Genomic DNA, 22,642 nt, shown 5'->3' with positions numbered 1-22,642 from the left:
TTGAACGTAAACACGACGTACAGCAATGATGGCGCATGCGCCCAATTTATAGGAGTCATCGCAGATACATTGGAAAAAAAGAAGTCTGTGCAAATTGCGAACAGTGCGTACATGGCATTCCTGATCGACGGAGACACAGATATCGCCACAAAGGAATGCGTCATTGTGTACGGTCGTATCTTGTGGAGAGGAAGACCGGTGAATATACTTATTGGACACATTGAGGTCGAGCATGCTCATGCCCAAGTCTGGAAGATTTTGATGCTAGAGAGAGTGTGGCCAGCTGGTTTAGTCAAGGCCAAAGATCAAGAAGATCATCCGAGGAGCATGTGACTGCAATGGAGGATAGTCCATAAGACATTGAGCCATGAGATGTTCAGTTAGCCCTTAAAACACTTAATTTAGATTTTCTTTTTAGTTAATTTATCTTGAGGTTTTTTAAGTTTAAATTTCAGCTCAGTAAAGCACTTTAAGCACCAACACTTTTTCAGTAAGTTACCTTTCTTGTAGAATTGTGCTTGCCTTCAAATAAAGAACTTTATATTGACCAGATTGTTAGTTAATCATTTACAAGTCAATATTGCCTATATGGACAGCGATTAAAAAAATAAAAAAAAAATAAATAAATAAATAAAGTGAACTTGTAAAACTGTGGTGTTAAATGTGATGCGGTTGAAAATCTGGGTGCACCTAACTTTTGTGCTGGTGCACCTAAGAAAAAAAGTTAGGCCCACCACTGCAACCAGTGCAAAAAGTTAGTCTAGAGCCCTGGTTGATTATGGACAATACACTACAATAGAATTAGTCACATTTTTAATAAAGGAATATGTAAAATGTTAAGGAGGATGGTTTCATCCTATTTACCATTCAAGGAAATCATCGAGTTAAACGGGAGAGAAGCACTCTTAAGATTGTTTGCCAGGCTTGATAGTAGAAAGCAGCTGGATTAGTTGAGGTAGTAATCTTATTTATAAAAAATGAAGTGGAAATTATCACAGTGTTCATTTGAGGAAATATGTACAGCATTGGATGCAGAGGGGACAATCTTACTGATGGTATCAAATAAGGTCTCTGAATTACATTTACTATTGGAAATTAATTTTGGAAAAATAAGCAGTTCTGTTAAAACTAAGATATCTTTTAAGTAAGGGTTGGTTTTGTCATTATAGAGTCTTAGGTGACTCTGTTTTCCCCTTTATACTCTTTATTATAGAGACTCAAATCCCATATGCTCACCACTCTGTGGTCAAGTGCTGTACTTCAGCAATTCCTCCTCCTTTCCCTTCTTTATCAATAGCCTTAGGCAATTAAATAGAGGGAAAGAACAGGGAGGTCAAATGTACACATTTAATTAATTATGTATTAGAGATAATATGCCCAAATTATAAAGAGAGTACCGTAAGTGTTGGTTACAAACTATCCAACCATTTGTAGTTTTAGGTTGCACAATAACTTGCAGTTACATTCTGTTCTTCCTGATCAGCTCATCATCTGCACAGGCTTGCAGCCTGCCTGTCACAATATGGCTGCTGAAACAGAGTTGTCTTCTCTTTCTTTGCAAGTCTCCCTCTATATTGTCCCCCTGCAGGTTCTGACACACACACCCCTGAACACATCCTTAGGCCATTCACCCATGAAACAGATTATGCACACCCCCCTTCCCAGTTCAGTGTGGGTGAAAGATTCACTAAAGAAACAGCTCACACAAACTCAGCCCCTCAGTCTAGCGTTTTGCTTATTTTCAGACAAATAGATAGATAGATAGATAGATAGATAGATAGATAGATAGATAGATAGATAGATAGATAGATAAGCAAGAAAGGAAGCAATTACACCATAAAACTGGCTCAGATGGTGCTTTCCTTATCAGTGAAACTCTGGGGGTAGAAACCTGCTTTGTCCAGCTTCCTGGCTCTTTAACAATACAGCTAAAGGCAAAAAGTCAACATCATGTTGAGAAGAAAAGCCAGAACCAGGCTGCAAAAAATTAGAAAACTTTTCTGCAATAAATTTAGTAAGTATACAAGAGCTGTTCATATTTTGTCAAGGCAAGGGTTCAAAGTTAAAAGACAATTCAAGTAAAATACAGTTGTGATCATAAATGCCCTGATCCTCAGAACTAATGGAGTCAAGAATTATACCAAGGATAAAAACAGCATCCACTATGTGTTCAATGTGTAGGGCCAGAGACATGTTGAATAAGATTAAAAGATTCAGTCAAATAAATATACACTATATAGACAAAAGTATTGGGAAACACCTCTTAATTATTGAATTCAGTGTCTGTGTTTGAAAGATGCCAGAAGAACGTTACCTGCCTGACTGCATTATGCCAACCATGAAGTTTGGTGGAGGATTGGTAATGGTTTGGGGCTAAGTCCTTTACTTCCAGTGAAGGCCAGTCATAATGCTTCAGCATACCAAGACATTTTGGACAATGCTACGTTTCCAATTTTGTAGAATCAGTTTGGTGAAAGCCCTTTTATGCTCCAGCATGACTGCACCCCAGTGAACAAAGCAAGGTCCCTAAAGACATGGCTGGATGAGTTCTGTGTGGAATAACTTGACTGACCTCACAGAACCCTAACCTCATCCCCATAAAACATCTTTGGGATGAACTGGAATGGAAACTGCGAGCCAGGCCTTCTCGTCCAACATTAGTGCCTGACCTCATAGAATGGGCACAAATTCCCATAGAAACACTCCAAAATCTTGTGGACAGCCTTCCAAGAAGAGTGGAAGCTGTTACAGCTGCAAAGTGTGGACCAACTCCATATTAAACTCTGTGTATTTGATTGCAATGTCATTAAAGTCCCTGTTGGTGTAATGGTCAGGCGTCCTAATACTTTTGTCCACATAGTGTACCTTGAAGCAAAATTATCAAGATTCTTTTACTGTACATGAATTAAAATATCACCAATAATAACAAGCCTAGATAGCTTGAAGACAAAAAGCCACTGAATTCTTCCAGGAAGGTGCTGTTTGGGCTTGGTGGACGATAAATTAGGATGCAATAAAGAGGGTTTAAACCATCAACTTTCACCATCAACAGATCAAGTGAGGAAAATGTCTCTGTGTTCACTAAATGACACTTGAAGCTGCTTTTGAAGATAGCAGCAAGACTTCTGCCTCGAGCCATGGATCAAGTTCAGCTGAGGTACACACAACTCTCAGGGCACAACTCAATAAAGAAGCAGGATTCCATGTTCCTCAACCATGTTTCAGTCAGAATTAAAAAATGTAACCTATTGGACAGAAATAGATCATTGAGCGCAAACCTTTTATTCACAATAGAATGAGTGTTTATCAAGGTTATATTGAATGACAGCAACACCTTAGCAGTAGGGCTAGTTGGAAAGAGAGCATGCGCCAGGGGGCTAATTGAGGCTGTTTCTAATTAAAACAGGAATAACATAAATCTCTTGAGCACAACTGTTGAGGAGTGAGGATGGGGAAATTGGTAGGGAAACGCATATCTTTTTTTTGAGTGGTCAAGCATGTGTGCTGGCTACTGTGAAGTGGAGAATGCTGTTAGATTGCATGTGTGATCCAAGAATTTTGGGGGGATTTCCATCTTTCTTAAATGCATTACTAAAAAAGGTTGAAATTATCAATTAATCAAATTAAAGTTCAATCTTTTACTTTGTCTCAGACGCCATTTGTGTAGACTGAGAAGCCTGCTTAACTGGCCATACCCACGACCTAGCATTGGAATTGGGCAAGAGATGAAGACATGTTTGTCTGATGTCTTATGTTTTATGGACCATGACAGAATGGAAAAAGAAAAATAAGGGCCAAGGCACCGGTTCCGTCAAGCAGCACATTATTGGTTGTGAGAGCACGACCGCCCTGGCAGCTCAGTAGTCACTTAGAAAATTAAATATGCCCAGAAGTTTTCAGTTGTATAAACCGACATGGTCCAGCAACGAGATCAACGACTTCGGTCAGCTAGTCTGACATGTCCTACGACTAGAAGCTGGCTAATGTCACTCATATTCAGCTTAAATACCATTACAGTAGATTGAGGCCCACCACAAGTCATCCTACAACAATCTTGAAGAACCGGATATTTTGCTTCCAGAGCCAAACAACCCTGGGAGAAGCACAGAAACATGGTCCTTTGTGTAACACAGAAAAAAAAGTTATCTCGGAAGAATAAATTAGTTGAACAGAAGTTGTGTAAAAGGTATACAGTAAATGGCGCAGGTAAACAGAGCACCTCTGTCATTCACTTGAATTTTAAAATAAAACACCAACAGAAAATTAATAAGTGGGAATAACAAATATTACATGAGCAACTAGGAATGACAATTAAAGAAGAATGTGGCCAAGAAAATTGCCCACAAGGTTTCTCAGTTAAAGGGTAAATCTCAAAAGAACAGCGTGATGACTACACAGAAGTTTGAAAGAATAGGGAAAGGTTATGGGTGCCTGGAATTGTGGAAGACATGCAAATAGGTAAAATGGAGATTTGGAGAGCAGCATATTTTCTTTCAGGTTCCACAAAATTGTGAAAAGATGACATTTAAACATTTATATATATATATATATAACATGAAATAATATGGTTGAAATAATATTTCAAGGATGGGATCAGTAGTAAGTGGTTACATGGATTTCTGCAGAGAAAAATACTTTTTTTCTGTAAAAGATTTTTAAAGGAAAGCTAGATGAAAGATCGGCTCTGTTGATACTCTATTTATATGGCAAGGCGAACACAAAGGCATTCATAAAGGCAAAAATAAAGCAAGACTTCGGGCAGTTTAGTACATATGGTACATTAAAAAAAGGATTAGATCACAGTTTGAAATGAGTCATGTGGTGAAGAATGTCCTATTTGGAAGTTGCTGGAGTTTCTGAAGAATATCAACAGGTCTGAGTGCTAGAATGGAAAGCACAAGGCTGCCAGTTCAGGCCCCAAACACACTGACTTATTGTGTTGTTTGATCTGCTGTGGTCCCTTTTATAGAGACAATGCATGATATAGTTTTACTTTTTGGAGCCACTTTGGGTAAAGCTATCAGTTATATAAATATTTGACACTAGCCATGTGCGCCCAACTACGTTGCGCGTGTTAAAGTTGTCTGTGAAGGGCTCCCTGTTTAAACGCGGCTGCCACTCGTGAACTGGGCCCTTCGTTGCACAGCATTATGATTTTTTATAAGGGAAACAAAATTAAAAAAGAAAACCTTTGGATATTGTTTCGATAGGAACAGCCTACTCGGGATCACTGTCCAAATCATAATTATGTGGTGGTGTAGGAGCATTTCTGCTTCTGTCTGTTCACAGTCCGTCTCGTTTTCACCATGCTGTCGTTTCCTCTCACAATCTCTTCTCAACCTTTCTCCAATCTCGCAGGTTGCTTTGTGGCAATCCAAAGAGTAAGGCAATATACACAGAGCAATGGTTATAAAAGGGGGACACATAGGTATCCAGGCTCTTTAAAGCATAAATAGGGATCACTTCAGTGACATGTGAGCAAGCCACTGTACAACTGTGAGACGTGCAGCACTCGCCAGCGACAACGTAACAATAATAATTTCCGGAACGTGCTGTTACATTGTCATTCATTTTACCCACTGTCTTTCTTTCATTCATATGTTACATAGGCATCTACCTTTTATCTTCGGCAATCTCATTCTCTAACCAGGCCTCAGGAGCTAACCAGCGTAACACTGTCCACCACCCCTTTCGTTATTCCGGCACATTGTTGACATCCGTGAGTAACAACAACGTACTAAACTGGAAGGTGGTCTGTGCATGCGTGAAATTCGCAGACAAACAAAGATCAAGATCTAAATGAAGATCTCTTTAGTTAATTTTAAGCACAACAATTTGTTTAGTTTGAATGTCTGTGTTTTGAGGTGTGACTGGAGTACTACAGTCTTCAGTAGTATAAGCCTGGAAGAGATTCTTAATGCAATGCGTATGTTTAAGCTGTCTCTCTACTGCCATATAGTGCTTCTTCTTCTAATTCATTTGCGGACAAACAAAGATCAACATCCAAATGAAGATTACAGTAATCCCTCGGTATATCGCGCTTCGACTTTCGCGGCTTCACTCTATCGCGGATTTTAAATGTAAGCACATCTAAATATATATCACAGATTTTTCGCTGGTTCGCCGCTTTCTGCGGACAATGTGTCTTTTAATTTATGCTACATGCTTCCCCAGTTTGTTAGCCCAGTTGATTTCATACAAGAGACGCTATTGGCGGATGGCTTAGAAGCTACCCAATCAGAGCATGTATTACATATTAACTAAAACTCCTCAATGCTAAAAGATATGCTTCCCGCGTGGCGCTTGTTTTGTTTGCTTCTCTCTGTCTCTCTCACTCTCTCTGCCTGACAGAGGGGGTGTGAGCAGAGGGGGCTGTTTACACAGTAGCTGTTTGCCTAGAAGATAGGACGCTCCTCTACAAAATGCCGCTTTATCGCGGTGCTTCTGTATACTTAAAAGTACGTATTGATTTTTTGATTGTGCTCCTTTGAAGATAAGATATGTTTGCATTCTTTTAATTGTGAGAAAGAACTGCCATCTCTGTCTTGTAATGAAGCACAGTTTAAACGTTTGACTAAAGGGTGTTATTTCATGTCTAGAGGGCTCTAATAATGTTAACAGTGTGGGAGAGTTTATAAGGGCTTAAAATATATAAAAATAACCATACAAACATATGGTTTCTACTTCGCGGAAATTCATTTATCGCGGCAGAGTCTGGAACGGATTAACTGCGATAAACGAGGGTTGACTGTATATATAGAGATGTTTAATATAATTTCAGGGTCACAACAACTCAGTAGAAACAGGTATAGGCTAAAAAAAACACCTGTGGAAGGGATGGGAGACCATCTCAAGGAAGCCCATAGGACTATTTTAGTTTCACCAGGTAACCAAACACACACACATCTTAGGGAAGAGGAATGAAGAATGGAATATCAGGAGGAAAAACACACAGACACAAGAATCTACAAACAGACATGTGAAAAGACAATTTCCTCTCGGGGATTAATACAGCGTACTAAATACCAAATAACATCAGAGTTATGTGATAGGATGTAGGATATAAGTGACGATGTGTAGAATGAGAGTCAACGGAGGTTACGATTAAGTTATATAACACAATAGTGAGCCCTCAACTGGAGTACTAGAGAAAGTCCAGAGGAAAACATCTAGGCTGACTGTGGGACTAAGAGTTATGAGCTATGAGGTGAGACAGAAGGAGCTGAACCTTCTCAGTTTAAGCAAACCGAGATTAAGAGGGGACGTGACTGAAGTGTTTAAAATTATGAAAGGAAGTAGTACAGTGGATTCCTAAAATTACTGTAAAATAAATTCTGCAACAAGAACAAGGGGACATAGTTGGAGACTTGGTAAGGGAAGAGTTTGCACAAACGTTAGAAGGTTTTTCTTCATGAAAAGAACTATAGACACCTGACATAAATGATCAAGTAGGCTAGTAGAAAGCAAGACTTTTCAGGACCATCATATCTTGACTTGATGTTATTTTGGACAATCTAGGAGAACAGGGTTGAATGGCCTCTTCACCTCACAATTTTTTTATATTTGAACCTTGATAAGAAAGGCAGCAGCACTAAGCATTGCACCAGCATGCCTCCCTTAAAAAATATAGCTTTCTGTAACAAACATGAAAAATATGAAATGCGTCATGAATGGATCTCAATAAAGCTTTCTTTTTTTAAAAGAAAGTTGTCAGCATCCTAAATGTCATAACTCGAGAGTCAGCCGTGCTTTCAACCAGCGTGGTGGCCCATTGACACGCAAACAAGAGGAGCTCACATTGGGGGATAATGAATGGATTCTTGCAGCAGAGTCACAAGGAACTCTGACCTGAAGGATGCAGTTACGTCATCCTGGGCACAGTTCCATATCATACATAGAGACAGAGAGCATCTCTTGAAAGTGATATGTCTTGCTTTTTCTGATAGCATCTCAAAGTACTGGGGACCTCATTGTGATGCTTCTGTGCAACTGATCTATCATAGCTGACTATAAGTGTGGCATTAATAATACTGTGTCTTAAATTGTGGCATCTTTTTACTTCTTATTTCTGTAAATGATCGTTGATCATTAAAAATCAGACAATAAGAACATGTAAAGTTATTGTAATGAGAAGAACTTGGTAAATTCAAATTAAATGATCTATGATCTATGAACCAGAGTGAAAGCCAAAGCTAAGGAAGTAATATTTAAAAAAAAAAAAAAAGTACACCAAATGATAAAGCAGAAGCTCAGAGTAAAAAAGTTAAAGACACAAGTTTCTTCATCACTAAACCCTCTCATTCCCAGTTTTAAAGTGACAGTTTGAAATTTAAAAAGTGAACAAAAACACAGCTACTTGGACCCACCCCTTCCTGCCGGAAACCATCATAACCAGAAGAACCGCCATCTTGAGTAGACAGAACCAGACTCCCATCTGAAAAGACATTTTCTTTAAGTCTACTTTTTCGTGTTTTTTCTTTGCGTTTTAAATCATACTGGGTTTTACCTATGGCAGTCCCCACACTCCTTATTGTCTCTGCTTTGTTATTACATACAGTATGTCAAACATCAGTTAAAAGAAATAACAATAGAAAATGAAAGGGCACTTTTCATTTGACTTCTGCACTTCAGTTATCAATAGATAATTTGTTTTGGTCTCTCTTTAGTGTGTTTCCATGAGGTTTCCTCCCAAATCCCTAAGACATTCTTGTTAGGCTAACTGGTAAATCTAAACTGGCTCAGTACTGCTGGAATATGCCTGGATAGGCTTGTTAGAAAATAGATGGACTGAAGAGTTGTTTGTCTCTGCTCCATTACCGACTGGCCTTGCCATCTCATACGTTATTTTACTACTATTAAGAGCTTGAAAGATCATGAAAGAACTATAGGTGTGTGTATACAGAACACAGACATGTATGTACTGTATTTTTGTATATTCATATTGTATTTTCTGAAAAATAAGTAAAAGGCAAAATATTGGACACCACCTAATCAGAGGATGGACTCAGCTGGCAACACCACAGTGTATGTTTGCACCAAATGAGGACATCCATTATGCATTTGGAAAAATCAAACGGCATGGCCTGCTGACCTGATATTACATTTTAAACCACAAGGTGGCTGGTTCAATCCTCACCTTAGACTCCTAAGAAGTCACTTAACCTGCCTGTGTTTGAATTATAAAACAATACACGTAATGGAGAATGCCTTGAGATGTTGCCCTACAGAGATACAAGGGCTCTTATGTTTACAATATTTTCATGACCCACGGCTTATGCCCCAATGATCGTGAACTGGGTGTTTCTAAAAACAAGCAGCACCTTTCTATTGTATGCACCAACACTAAGGTGCTTCACACATACGGGGCTTTAGTGACGAGTGAAACAGGCAAGTCCCAATTTACATACAGTTTTGTGAAAATAACACTCAAATTCATTACACAGGCAATTTCACAAAATGTGAACTTCACTTTAAAAGATTTTTTGGAGGGTTTACAGTTTTTTGCGTGGAAAGCAAGGAATATATTGCTCTGTGATGTCCCCTTACACGTCAGCGTTTAAGGGTGTTCTCTACTGCAGCTGTATAATGCATACAATCTGTTGTACACCAGTAAAATAAATTCCATGTATGCCTCACATTCACGTTGCCATGGAGAAGTGCTGTGTGTTTTTTTGTGTTTTTATTTTTCATATGTGACATGCTGCATATATTTCACCAACCTAACCCTAATGTAACCATCGAGTACATTACAGCGTTTTCTCCACGGGGAAATCTCACTAGATGGGAAGCTGCTCCCAAACCCCAACCCTTCACCTGACAACCTTGTTTTCCTGTTTTTTTGAATTCAGCAGAAGAGGCTGAGGACGTGCACTCTCCAAGCATCATGAAGCTTCACGAATTCTCTTATCTGTGTCTGATGCATCTTTAGGATTGCTATTGCCAAGATTGTCACCAGGATCAGCAAAGCACGGATTGCACTACCGGAACATCTCTGGCTACAACAACAACAACAACATTTATTTATATAGCACATTTTCATACAAAAAATGTAGCTCAAAGTGCTTTACAAAATGAAGAATAGAAAAATAGAAGACACAATAAAAAGTAAACATAAGTCAACATTAATTAACATAGAATAAGTAAGGTCCGATGGCCAGGGTGGACAGAAAAAACAAAAAAATAACTCCAGAGGCTGGAGAAAAAAAATAAAATCTGTAGGGATTCCAGACCAAGAGACGCCCAGTCCCCTATGTCTACATTTAACAGAATGTCTACACTTTTCATCGGAGGTATTTATTTAAATACTAAATGACAGGAAAATGCATGCAGAATTAATTCAAGTAAACGGCTCCTGACATGACTAAACGCTGTTCTTCTTGTGTCAATAGCACAAGTTTCACTGGAAGTGAATCACAACTTGTTGCACACGTTTGTTTGTTTTTTTTGCAAAGCCAAACACCGAGTTTTGCTGCAGATTCAATTTTGTGCAAATTGTTTTGCTCATCCTCTTTTTCCATTGGTGCACAAGCATACTGTATTAGGTTTAATTCTGTTCAGCTCTCTATGCAGTAATTACAAATCTTCTTATATAATACGTTACCGTGGCTGTCCGTTTGTCTGTCCAGGATTTTAAATCACCTGTAGCTCACAAACCGTTTGACCTATTGACCTGAACTTTGGTACACATATGACCTCTACTGTCCGCTATCGGGGTGATGATTTTTATTACTGTTTTTTATTTTTATTTTATTTTATTGTAGAATCAACTCTCAGCAGCAGGGCGGCGGTGCGGCGCATGTGTATGGGCGCCATTCTCATCCTTACCACCTTCGCCGTCACTTCCCCTACCTCTTCATATCTTAAATCATTCTTGAGGCAAATTGAAGACTTAAGTGCCAACTTAAGTGAAAAATTAAGAAAAACCTACTAAGCAATTACAACACAAACAATGACTTAATCAGTTTTAACGCGAAAAGATGCCGACGAAAGAAGAGAAGAAGTGGGCTGCTAGGGTGGAGAAAAGAAGAGCTGCTCAGGAAGCAGTAAGCGCATCAAACTCTGAGCAAACGAATGCTAAATGTACAGAGAAAGAGGATGAAAACTAGGAATGCTCAAGTCAAGGGTATTCACTGCATATTATTGTGCAGTCTGCCGTTACTGGTATAGCATAAAATCAAAACACACTGTCAACATATAAATAGTGAAACACTATCCAATTTATGCAAACATACACACAGCAGAGTGCGTGAAAAGAGTGTTCACCCTCATGACATTTTCACTCTTTATTGTTACACAACATTGAATCACAGTAGATTTTATTTGGCTTTTTCATCACTGATCGACAGAAAGAGACTCTTTAATGTCAAATTGGAAACAGATCTGCGGGTGGTCATGCTCCCTTCCCTTTAATATTTTCTCCCATGTATGGAATAAGTTCTTACAGTAGCACTTCTTAAACTGTATACATTGACTGAGACTTCTTCTTCTTTCAGCTGCTCCCATTCAGGGTTGCCACAGCAGATCATCTTCTTCCATATCTTTCTATCCTCTGCATCTTATTTTGTTACACCCATCACCTGCATGTCCTCTCTCACCACATCCATAAATCTTCTCTTAGGCCTTCCTCTTTTCCTCTTCCATGGCAGCTCTATCCTTAGCATCCTTCTCCCAATATACCCAGCATCTCTCCTCTGTACATGTCTAAACCAACGCAATCTCGCCTCTCTGTCTTTGTCTCTCAACCGTCCAACTTGAGCTGACCCTCTAATGTACTCATTTCTAATCCTATCCATCCTCGTCACACCCAGTGCAATTCTTAGCATCTTAGCATCTCATCATCAACAGCATTGACAGATTCTACTTTCTATAATTTTGAGTTGTTCTGTCAGCTAGCGCTTTGGAATAAATTTGGCATGGCACCCATGGTTTCACATACCTATAGTTAATACTATATCTTCAGTGTATTTCTCTTCATAGGATGGAGTAAACATAAACTTTGTGCAAATACACTTTCACTACATAAAATTTCGCCAATACTTTTGTAGACATGCTTATAATCTTCTTGGTTTACTGAGCTATTCATGATCCCATTCATCCAATTCTGTATCTGCTTTTTTCCTGGTCAATGTTGCAGTCTAATAATGATTATGTATGCAAATGCAAGATTAATATATGAATGAATCATAATGTCACATTTTAATATGCAAATCAGCTTTTTGAGGATTCAAAGGTTCAAGCAGTTTTGCTTGTTGGATACAAGCAGCTCTGTTGCTTATACAACATGGGTGCCAAAGGCTATTTACCAGTACGGCATGAGCTGATTAGTTCATCTAATTATATTTAACATGCTTTTTAAAACGGTTTTGTCTTGTAGGCATTTTCTAAATTACTATTTTCAAGGGTGGTGTTTTCTTTAAAGGTTTTATGGCCAAATAGCTGTAATTAGTTTCTTTAAAAAACTGAAATTCCTTGTCCCTTTCATTTCTAGTGATTTGTCTCTCGGTGTATTGTTTGCTTTCTGCCGCTCTCTATCCAGTTTTCCACATTGCTGCTTATTAAAGGTTGCTAGTGCGATTTCAGATTTCTAGGGTTGCGACCCTGGATTTGAACTTCAGTATATTGTGCTGATTTCCCCCCGCAATGTAGGTGGTATTTATGAGGTACAGAACAGATACTTACCATTATTCTGAAAGATTAACCCATGGCTGACAACTTTTAAACATGCAACTCTCTGTTATGTTTAAAATAGGTAGTTAAGTGTTGTAATAGCTATAATAAGGAAAAGTTCTACAGTCAACATTTCAAAGTTTTTTATTCTTATTAAGTGCAACATATGGTCCTTGCGGCAGGCACTACTATCATACTCCCCATATGGTGTGTCACAATAAAAATAAAGGTTACTGTTCATGTTTCCTCAATTTTTATCACATATTCTTGAATCATGAGTGAAGTAGTGTCTTAACAAAACCTGTGAAAAGCACAGTACAAATGAAAAACATTCGATAAACTTCTCCTACTGCTTTCAGTTTTTAAAACTGGTAAATTCTCTTTTCTTCTACCCTTAATCTGATTTTCCCATTTCATATCTGTGTGTTAACACGTTTATTCAATAGAAATGGGAATGGTAATAAACTTTAGGAAATAAGGCTTAATTAACCAGGCTCTTCATGTTTTACCATCCCATAATAACACAGTAAACAGTTTGTAACAGGGAGCAGGATGGGTGACACATTACTAAAATAACCAAAGAACGCTTGTCTTGGTTCTTAACAAGGCTATCCCTTGAAATTATTACTAGCAAGCCAAAGTCCCAGCGGCCTTCATAGAAGTGTTGAATGAAGTCCTGTAGTTTTGTGAAACAACTAAAAGGAGGCAGTGGTCTGTGGTAACAAGGGCCAGACTGTAGTTACCATCCCAGAATGTCCCACATGTAGTGTACTGGAGATACGATACATTGTGGACGTAATACAGGCATTCATTCCCACAAGATAGCAGCAACAAGTGCTTCAGCAGTGTAGTGTTAGAAAATGGCACCCAGCAGGCCAGTCACAAACAATGATGGAATGTGCTAACAAATTGTCTTCTTGTATTGTTGTGTCTTCTGGCTAACACATGATAGAGCTATGGCTACTACTGCCATAAAGCAACAGATAGCACCAGCTATCTTAATTAAACACCCAAAACATGTGCTATTCTACCAGAGAATGTTTTCTAGAATTCACCAGGATCTAGGTTTCCAATGTGTGTGAATCTGGTGGTAATGAGCTCATCCAGTAGTGAAGCAGAACTCCTCACTGTAGGTAAGCCAATGCCAGTCCATGGCAGTTAAGATTGCTCAATCCTAATAGATAGATAGATACACAGATACTTTATTAACCCCAAAACTACCTATTGCTTAACTGAAGGTGTCAGCAGTGAATGGAGTACCACATTTCATGTGTGTTTACAGTATACACTACATCTATATGCTGTTTAAGTGTTACGTTCAGTACAATGGCAATGATTTTCTGGACCCATCCCATAACCGTAAAATAAATTTGAAGCCTGATTCACATTAAGGCTGGTTCAGCTATATGTTTTAAGTTACTGGGAATGTAGTCTCATCTCATCAACACCTTTAACTATTATATGAATTCAATGTTTCTTGTTCATTTGGTGTTTTGGTAAAGTAAGCAGAGAGTTAATGACACCACAGTGATACAGCAAACGCAAGTCCTATTATTTAAAGTTTGGTTTAAAATAGTGCTGGGAGGTATACCGGTTCATATCAAAAACCGTTTTTTATTTTATTTTTATGATATGCATTTTTCTTATACCACAACACTGGTTTAAATAGCCTAAACAACGTTCGGAACATGGTGCAGTGGGAAACTGTTTAAAGGGGGACCTTTTTCATTGCTCCACCGCTAACATGCATGCAACGGAGTGCATGCAGTAGCGGAGGTATTGCGCGGTGAAAATGGACAGAGAACATTCAGAAACTGAAGCTGTAGCAGACGATAAAGTTGAACATGATGACACAGAAGAACTTTTGCCGAAAAAGGGAGTCATGTCTATTGTCTGGAGATACTTTGGTTTTAAAAGGTCGGATGTGGACCATTATTATTTTAAAATGTGTGACTGCTGTTTCTATAGTACTGGATAATACTGGAAACCAAGTAGCAGTTTTTTTTTTCCAATGCTTGAATACTGTGTAATGTACCTGGTTACTGTGTAATAGTGTGACGATGCCAGTCCCCTACAGACTCCCTCTTCCCACATGGGAGTCTGTTGAACTAGCACCGTCGATAGTTAAAACCAAGATGAGCTAACAAATCTCATTGAAGCCACGGGATGGTGGAAAGTGCTCAAATACTTTTATTAAAAACAGTCAAAAGTAAAACCAAAAATGTCCATTGTGCAGTGTTAAAAAAAAACAGTACCCAAATAAATAGCAAATTCATAAAACCAGTGAAACGTGGGGATAAAATCCATAATAAATAAATCCATTAGAATGCAGTCTCTCTCCTCACCCAATCGCAGCCCACCACCTTCTGTTTCTCTGGCTCACCCATCACTAGTATTGGTAGCTGAGCCTCTGCAGCACAAACTCCTTTGTGGCAACCCCCGCCATGGCTGCCGCCACACTGCACAGCCAGACCGTCCGAGGTTGGCATACCTCCCGTCTTCCTTCGCGCTCACTCAGTTGCTCCTCAGATATGCAATTTAGTGATGGGTAAGTTGTTTAAAACGTCACTTTAACGTGTCAGTGGACAGAGATTGTTAACATTAACAGAAAGTGTAGTTGGTTTACAAAAAATATGTACTATTTATTCCTTTTCTAAGACATGTTCAGTGCAATGCAACTTTTGACAAGCACCTCTGGATGTTTTTACTAAGTCTAAATGCCGCTTTGGATGGTTGAAAATATGTTGTCAAAATTATAGTTTAAGTTGTTTGCAAATTTTGTTCAATAAATAAGATTCTATATTTTGACTTCAACTGTCATGCAATGTGATTCTTTCTTTTCATTAGTGCCACCCCCTTGATCTCTTTATGGGGCCATGCAAACCTGTATTAATACTTGTGTGCACATTAAAATGTTTTTTTGTACAATGTACAATTCTCATGACAGTGGGATAGGTTATTATTATCCAGTCTACTGCAGTAATTGCAGTGGAAAATGTGGTTAACATCCACTCATGCATGGGAAAAAAATACAGTTGAATACCGTGAAACCAGTATAATTTTGAAAAATACAGTGATATACAATTTTGGTCATACGGCCCATCACTAGTTTAAAATGTTTAAGAGACATCTAGAAGATGCCAAGATAAGTATAAAAGGGTAACATCCAGTCAATCAATATCTCGAAACAAGAAGTAAGGGGAGACAAAAGTATCAAAAAACAGAATAGGGCACATATCATTAACAAAAGGGTGTGAGATGAAAATCTTCATGAACACTGTAATGAACGCACAGAGCAGCAGCAGTTTTAAGTTAGGTGAGAATTAGGAGATGGAACCACAACGTATTTGTAATAAGAAGCCAAAGCTGAAATCGGGCATGTGACAATCAAATAAACAATTGCTAGTATATAAGGAAAATCTTAACTCAGCAGATGGAGCAACAAGGTCAAAAAACAGAATATTTCACATATCCTGAGTCAAAGAACAGACAACAATTCGTAGCCAGAGAGATTTGATAGATGCTAGACTTTCAAGTTTTGAATTACTCACATATTCGAACAGTAAAGGAGTGTATGATGTTGAACTTTATACCATCATGGTTATTACATCATGGCAGCCCTGCATTACAAACTGTAAACAATTGCAATGCCGATACCGAAAACAAAAGGGCATCTTGAAAAAACGCATTTCAAAATTAACATTTTCAATATTGTTATAAATGAAAAAACAGAGCAGACTATTACATCCCTTGACCTCTAAACCCCCCAAAACACTAACTATAAAAAAATACATTAATAAAAATAAATAACATAGTACAGATCATCATGACGAAAGTAGCAACACGAACAGTTCATAAACTTGAAAAGAGAATGCACAGCACAAAACTCGAATCAAGACTTGAGAAACAAGAAAATTCCAGCATCCCACTGAAAAGCAAATGCACTTACACTGAAAAAAGTCTTACATGATGGCAGAATAATTGCAGTTGTCAGGAAAAGGCAATTAGGGGTATGGACAACAGCATGAAATGCATAACTCAGAATGCAGTCTGGGTTAGTAACAATGTAAAAATGAAAGTCATCCCTTATGGTATATTTATAAAACAATCATCAGCTGTCTTTATGAGTTAAAAGCAAGAAAGGATAGGTAGAGAGTGGCAAGATAAAGCAGTTTTGTTATCCATAAGAGCAGAAATTTATTTTTGAACTTCAGTCAGCACTCCACTAACATGATATACTAGCATAGTGAAACACCCGTTTATTAAAACAGGCTGAATTGGTAAGTCTGTCTGTTTAAATCATGTGTGCATTTACCCATCTCTGATTTTACCTGGTATGCTTGCCATTACCTCCATCTTTGTTTGTGCTTCTTGTTGACTTTCTTCATCAGACATTCCAGCCTTGTTGCGGACACTGGACGATGTGATGTCTAGACTGACAGACATACAGCATATGGTTTACTTACACTGGCCACTTGGCTTTGTTCATTGGACATTCCAACCCTCTTATGGGTGTCAGATGACATTACCCTTGAGGAAGGCCACAGATACTGGATAGATGAATGTTTTATCACTTTATACTGTGTGTGTACATAAATATACATATATATATATTGTGGACATTCAGCCTCGACACAGGACACACACAAGTACGAAAAACACACACATTTAATTTTCTTAGTCCTTAGCACAACACACAGTGCACAAACCCCACAATATTCAGTCTTTTTCCTTCCTTCTCTCTCTTCTCTTCTCTTCTGTTTTAGTTCTGCCGCCTGTACTCCTCTCTCTTAGAAGCTCTGTCCTCTGCCTCCCGACGTGGCCCCTCTTATAATCCACCCGGATGTGCTCCAGGTGCTCCCTGATGGCACCTGGTGGGGCGGAAGTGCTGCATGGGCACCCGGAAGCACTCAGGAAGTACCTAGTTCTTGTATCAGCAGAACTTCCTGGTGTGGTGGAAGTGCTACATTCCAGGGCTTAGCAAATGTCCAGGTGCCCCCTGGCGGTGGCCATGGGCCCACACAGGGTTGAGCTTCCATGCTGTGTTCCCGTAGCCACAACACCCACCAGGGCGGCTGTTCTCTCATGTTCCAGGGGAGATACTGCTTCCATCTCCCGGTCCTTCTACTCTCTGGGTGTTCTGGCTGGGCATGAGCCCCAGCTGTCCGCCACTATATATATATATATACAGTATATATATATATATATATATATATATATATATATATATATATATATATATATAGACAGAGAGCGAGAGACAGAGAGAGAGAGAGATACTATCTTTCCAAATATATATGTATTTATAATATATACTGTATATATTAGTAAATATAGTATATATAGCTATAGATACACATTTATATTTAATTATTTAGCCAACACCTTTATCCAAAGCGACTTACAACATCTGACAAACAGTTGGTTACATTTCTTTTCTTTTTCCAATTGGAGCGCAGGCAGGTCGAGTGACTTGCTCAGGGTCATACAGTGTCAGTGGCAGGATATCTGTCTAGACTGATATAGATAATGTAAATATAGGCACTGCATTAAAACCCATCAACATACAAATCATCTAAGTTAATTTTTAACTTACAAGGCCTTGACTTTCTCCTTACGCTCACTGAATTTGCTAGTATTAAGGGCTTTAATCATCACTGGTAAAAAAAATAGTTCTTATACCTATTTATTGTACATCAAGGGACCTGGAAGTGCTTGCCTGATGAGAGAAATATAAACTCAGTGTGCAGAACAAGTTAATAAGGTCTGAGGTGATTTTCTGGTGTGCCTGGGGATAGTCTACTCATATACTACATGTAGGGAATGCTGTTACCACACTCCCATAACTTTCATGAATATCGGTGTAAGGCATCTTCTATTTATGAAATGAATGCACTATAATTAATTTACAGTAGGCTAAACTGGCATATGATTTTGCTAATGACTGGGAATTAATAGCATTTATTGAAAATAGCAAAATCATTAGGAATACAAATAAGACAGTGGGAAGTTTGAATGAGTCTGTTTTGGAAGGGTTCACTATTGTCTTCTTAGTCGACATATCCTTTTAGTCAGTCAGTCATTATCCAACCCACTATATCCTAACACAGGGACATGGGGGTCTGCTGGAGCCAAACCAAGCCAACAGAGGGTGCAAGGCAGGGCGCCAGCCCACCGCAGGGCACACACACACACCAAGCACACACTAGGGACAATTTAGGATCGCTAATGCACCTAACCTGCATGTCTTTGGACTGTGGGAGTAAACCGGGAGGAAACCCACACAGACACAGGGAAAACATGCAGACTCCACGCAGGAAGGACCAAGGAAGCAAACCCAGGTCTCCTTACTGCGCCACCATGCCACCCTATCCTTTTAAATATTGTGATTTATATAAAAGAAGCTGATTGACAACAGCTTACCCTGAACAAAAACCACATAAATGTAACTGTGTATTTTATATAAGCTGATGGCTTTTAATAAACTTTGTTACTCACCTGACCCCAGTGCAAGTGCTCAGAACAACCCACGATCCAGCATGGCCTCTCACTTCCCCATGGTAGAAGCAATGGTTCTGCAAAATCAGAAATATACAATTAAAAAATTGCTACTTGTCTTTTGGTTAAATGTTTCATTTGGTGTAATTCATAGGTCTATAAAATATTTTAACTACTGTTTTAGTTAAAGAAAGTCAAGTAGTAGATTAAAAGTATATTAGTCTCTGTATATGAAGTAAAAATCCATCCATGTTAGCCAAATATAGATTTTGCTTTATGTGAAGAACACTGGTTAATATTTTACTGCTTCCTTAATAACACTGGTTTCTTTAAATAACAGAATACTACAAATTACATTAGATTTGATAAACCTCATTAATCCAATGGGCACATTCAGATGAATACAGCAGCAGAAACATAAAAAACAAGGATACAGACTCACTAGACAGACAATACAGTCAATCAGTCAATTAACAGATAAATGTATACACTGTTTGGATATTTTAAAATGAATTTAAAGACTATGTCAGGAGGAAACACTAAACTGCCTGATATGTTATGTAGTTACAATTTCAACACTTACTTAACATTTTAACACTCTTATTTTAAGCATATACTTCACTTTACCGATACCACAGCAGCCAGAAATCATGGCTTACCTGCTTGTCCAAAGCCAGAGATGGTGATCTGGTCTGACTGATAGGACTCATAAGTAGTGAGATAACACTGGCAACTTTACACTTAAACGGCCAGCATCGTTTCACATGGCTGACACACTGATTTTTTTTAGGAATTGTAAAGTTTGCTTTAATTTAAAACAGCCTTAGAAATTCAAAGTATTTCATAACAGATGAGCACATGCATCATCCAAGTACCGTGCTGTTTTTACAAAATAAACTATCATTTTATCTATCCTAATTGAAACCAGTCTAATTCATCTCCAGCATGCTAAACCGATATCTAATGCTTTTATGCTTTGCTACTCACGTATTTCAGTTTGGGCCTTTGAAAGTACATTAATCATGAATTTGCTTAGCACTTTGAAGAAATGAATGTCTGCCCCAAAACTGTAACCTTAACACTGATTTAATCATCATTTTCCATGTATCAGGGCGTAACTTTCATTACTAATTTAGAGGTACATGTGCTCATAGAGTTTAAGCTGTGATGTTCTGTAAATGTTACCTGTTACTGTTTTAACAAAGAATAAGAAAAAGCTGGAATTATGCTTTTCTGCTGTGATAGACCATAAACTTGACCCTGAACATTCTGACAAATTCGCTGTACAAAAATAAAAAGTGTACATTTCTACTATTTAGTCCAATTTTGCATAAAGGATGTAGGCTTAGTATGTTTCACAATACAAAACCAACACATGTTGATCAACCCACACAAAGATTGGAGAAGTGGCGTAAGTGTTGTTAAGTCAGCGGAGTGCACCAGCAGAGCATTACATTGCAAAAAACGATGAATTTCAATATTATAGGCATTGTATCATCTAAACAGAAGAAACAACTCATGTGATAATAGGGATGGCATGGCTTTGTTCACAATAGAATATATAACAGTCATGTAGGCTCATCCTTCTTATATAATGCATGCACTTCTGAAACTCAAATTTAATCACACATTTTGCTTTTGCGAAGAACAAAAATTCTCTCTGACCCAATTCTCCAAGCTTGCCAGAAGACTGTATTCTGCAAAATACATTTATCTTTACTAAAATGTAAAAGGTACTTTGGGAATTCATGAGGAAACTATTTAAATCACCTAAGGTACAGTAAATCTCTCTCTTTTTTTCTTTTCACCAGATGAGAGAGATGGGTATGAGCATGCAGTGGACTGGTATGCCCATTTCTGCGGCTGTTGGCTCTAGCTGCCCACAAACTGGATGAAAGAGTAGAGCTATTATTGAAGACATGTAGTATTGACTTAAAGAGGCAGTTTTAATGTTTTGTAGCAAAGAGCAAGACGTACGCGATTTCAATCAGCAGAGGTATCCCCCAAGAGCTTCTTCATCATTCACAACAAAGCAGGGCCTAGTGGACACTTTGTCGCACCATTTGTATTGTTCTCAAGTTAAGTTTTATCATACTTTCATATTCATATCTTTGTGAATATATCTTATTGTTTGCAACTGAAAAGATTTTCCGCAATTGTAGTGTGTGTCACCAGCTGCAATATAGATTCAAATAACATCCTTAGGGATATTCTGGGAAATCAGAATTTGATTTAAACTATTAACTAAGTATTGTTTAAATCTTTTTACTAAGAAAGAACACATCTGAGAACAATTTTGACAAGCACAGGCCATTCAGCTCAGTAAACATCATCAATCCTATTTAAATGTTTACATTCTTGCACACAATCAAATAAAACCAAAAATGACAAGGAAATGTGTATGCTCCATAACCTTTAAGGGCCATTGTAGAAGAATCCGTCTCAAAACCATGTATAGTAAAGAGTGCTGCATAGTAAAACCCCATACTGTATCTCCCACACTCACTGTGATTGGAAATGGGCTCTCTGACGTTGGGGCAGGTGTGCCAACCCCTGTGCCACCTGAAGCATATAAAACAAATGAGAAAGATGGCACAAATCTTTTTCATGGGACTTTATATGAAGAGCATCTTTACAGCACATACAGCTGTTTGCCATTAAGTTTATATGACAAATATTTTGAACGGTTTCAAAAAACCTCTTGAATACCCAAACATTTGCACTAAAATATAATTACCAAATCTTTGTGAATGTAACGTAAGACAGCCATTTGTTTTCATACCACAAGCTTGCTCGACAGTAGCAAATGTTTATTCCAAACACAGATCTAAGAGGCCAAGCACTTTCTGTTTTGTCCGATGAGCAGATGTAACCAAGATAGCCCCCAAGACCTCCCTTGCTGCATCACGTTAGATTGGCTACCAGCTTTATTACTTTAGGTGGCCCTTAACAAATCTTGCTTCAATGGAACCTTTATCACATAGATTGATCGCATCCTCAATGTATATTTCAAAATCCCGCCTTGAACCTACGACCCAAAATCAGCCACTCATTCTTAAAAGAGACAAACCCCAGTAATAGAAATATGAGAGATGGAGTTCCAAATACAAGGACAGACTAGTTATTCTAGCTAAACTTGGAGCAAACATTTACTGAATCTGAAATGAATTTCTTCACACAAGGTCATAACTTTATGAAATAAATTAATCAAGAAGTGAAGTCTGGTGTCATTTTTTGACTCAGGTCTCCTCTATCTGTTGTCAGTATTTCAATGGATATAAAATAGTATTAAATATTAAAAATGTGAACCTAATCATGTTCTGAACTAGAAAGTTTTCCAATACAGGAGCGCAGGGGCTAATAACACACGTCAGGAACCAGCCTTAAATGAGGTGCCAGTCTATTCCTGGGCACACTTCCATGCTCATTCTGAGCCAATTTAGAGTTGCCAGTCAGCCTAACACAAATGGCATGAAGA

At 38.3% G+C, this 22,642-nt stretch overlaps 1 protein-coding gene across 2 annotated transcripts in view; it reads right to left on the bottom strand.

Annotated features, from left to right (window-relative positions):
* The window catches only part of adam19a (ADAM metallopeptidase domain 19a), a 685,152-nt gene that overhangs the window by 154,564 nt on the left and 507,946 nt on the right, over nucleotides 1–22,642 (bottom strand). For both annotated transcript variants that reach the window (XM_039751867.1, XM_039751868.1), the window contains exon 5: nucleotides 19,165–19,241. In XM_039751867.1, coding sequence (XP_039607801.1) covers nucleotides 19,165–19,241 — 77 coding nt within the window. The remainder of the gene's footprint in view (nucleotides 1–19,164; nucleotides 19,242–22,642) is intronic.

Source organism: Polypterus senegalus, chromosome 4 (assembly GCF_016835505.1).
Source record: "Polypterus senegalus isolate Bchr_013 chromosome 4, ASM1683550v1, whole genome shotgun sequence".
Taxonomy (NCBI): Eukaryota; Metazoa; Chordata; class Cladistia; order Polypteriformes; family Polypteridae; genus Polypterus; species Polypterus senegalus.
Note: the sequence above shows the minus strand (reverse complement) of the source record. Positions and strands in the feature narration are given on the sequence as shown.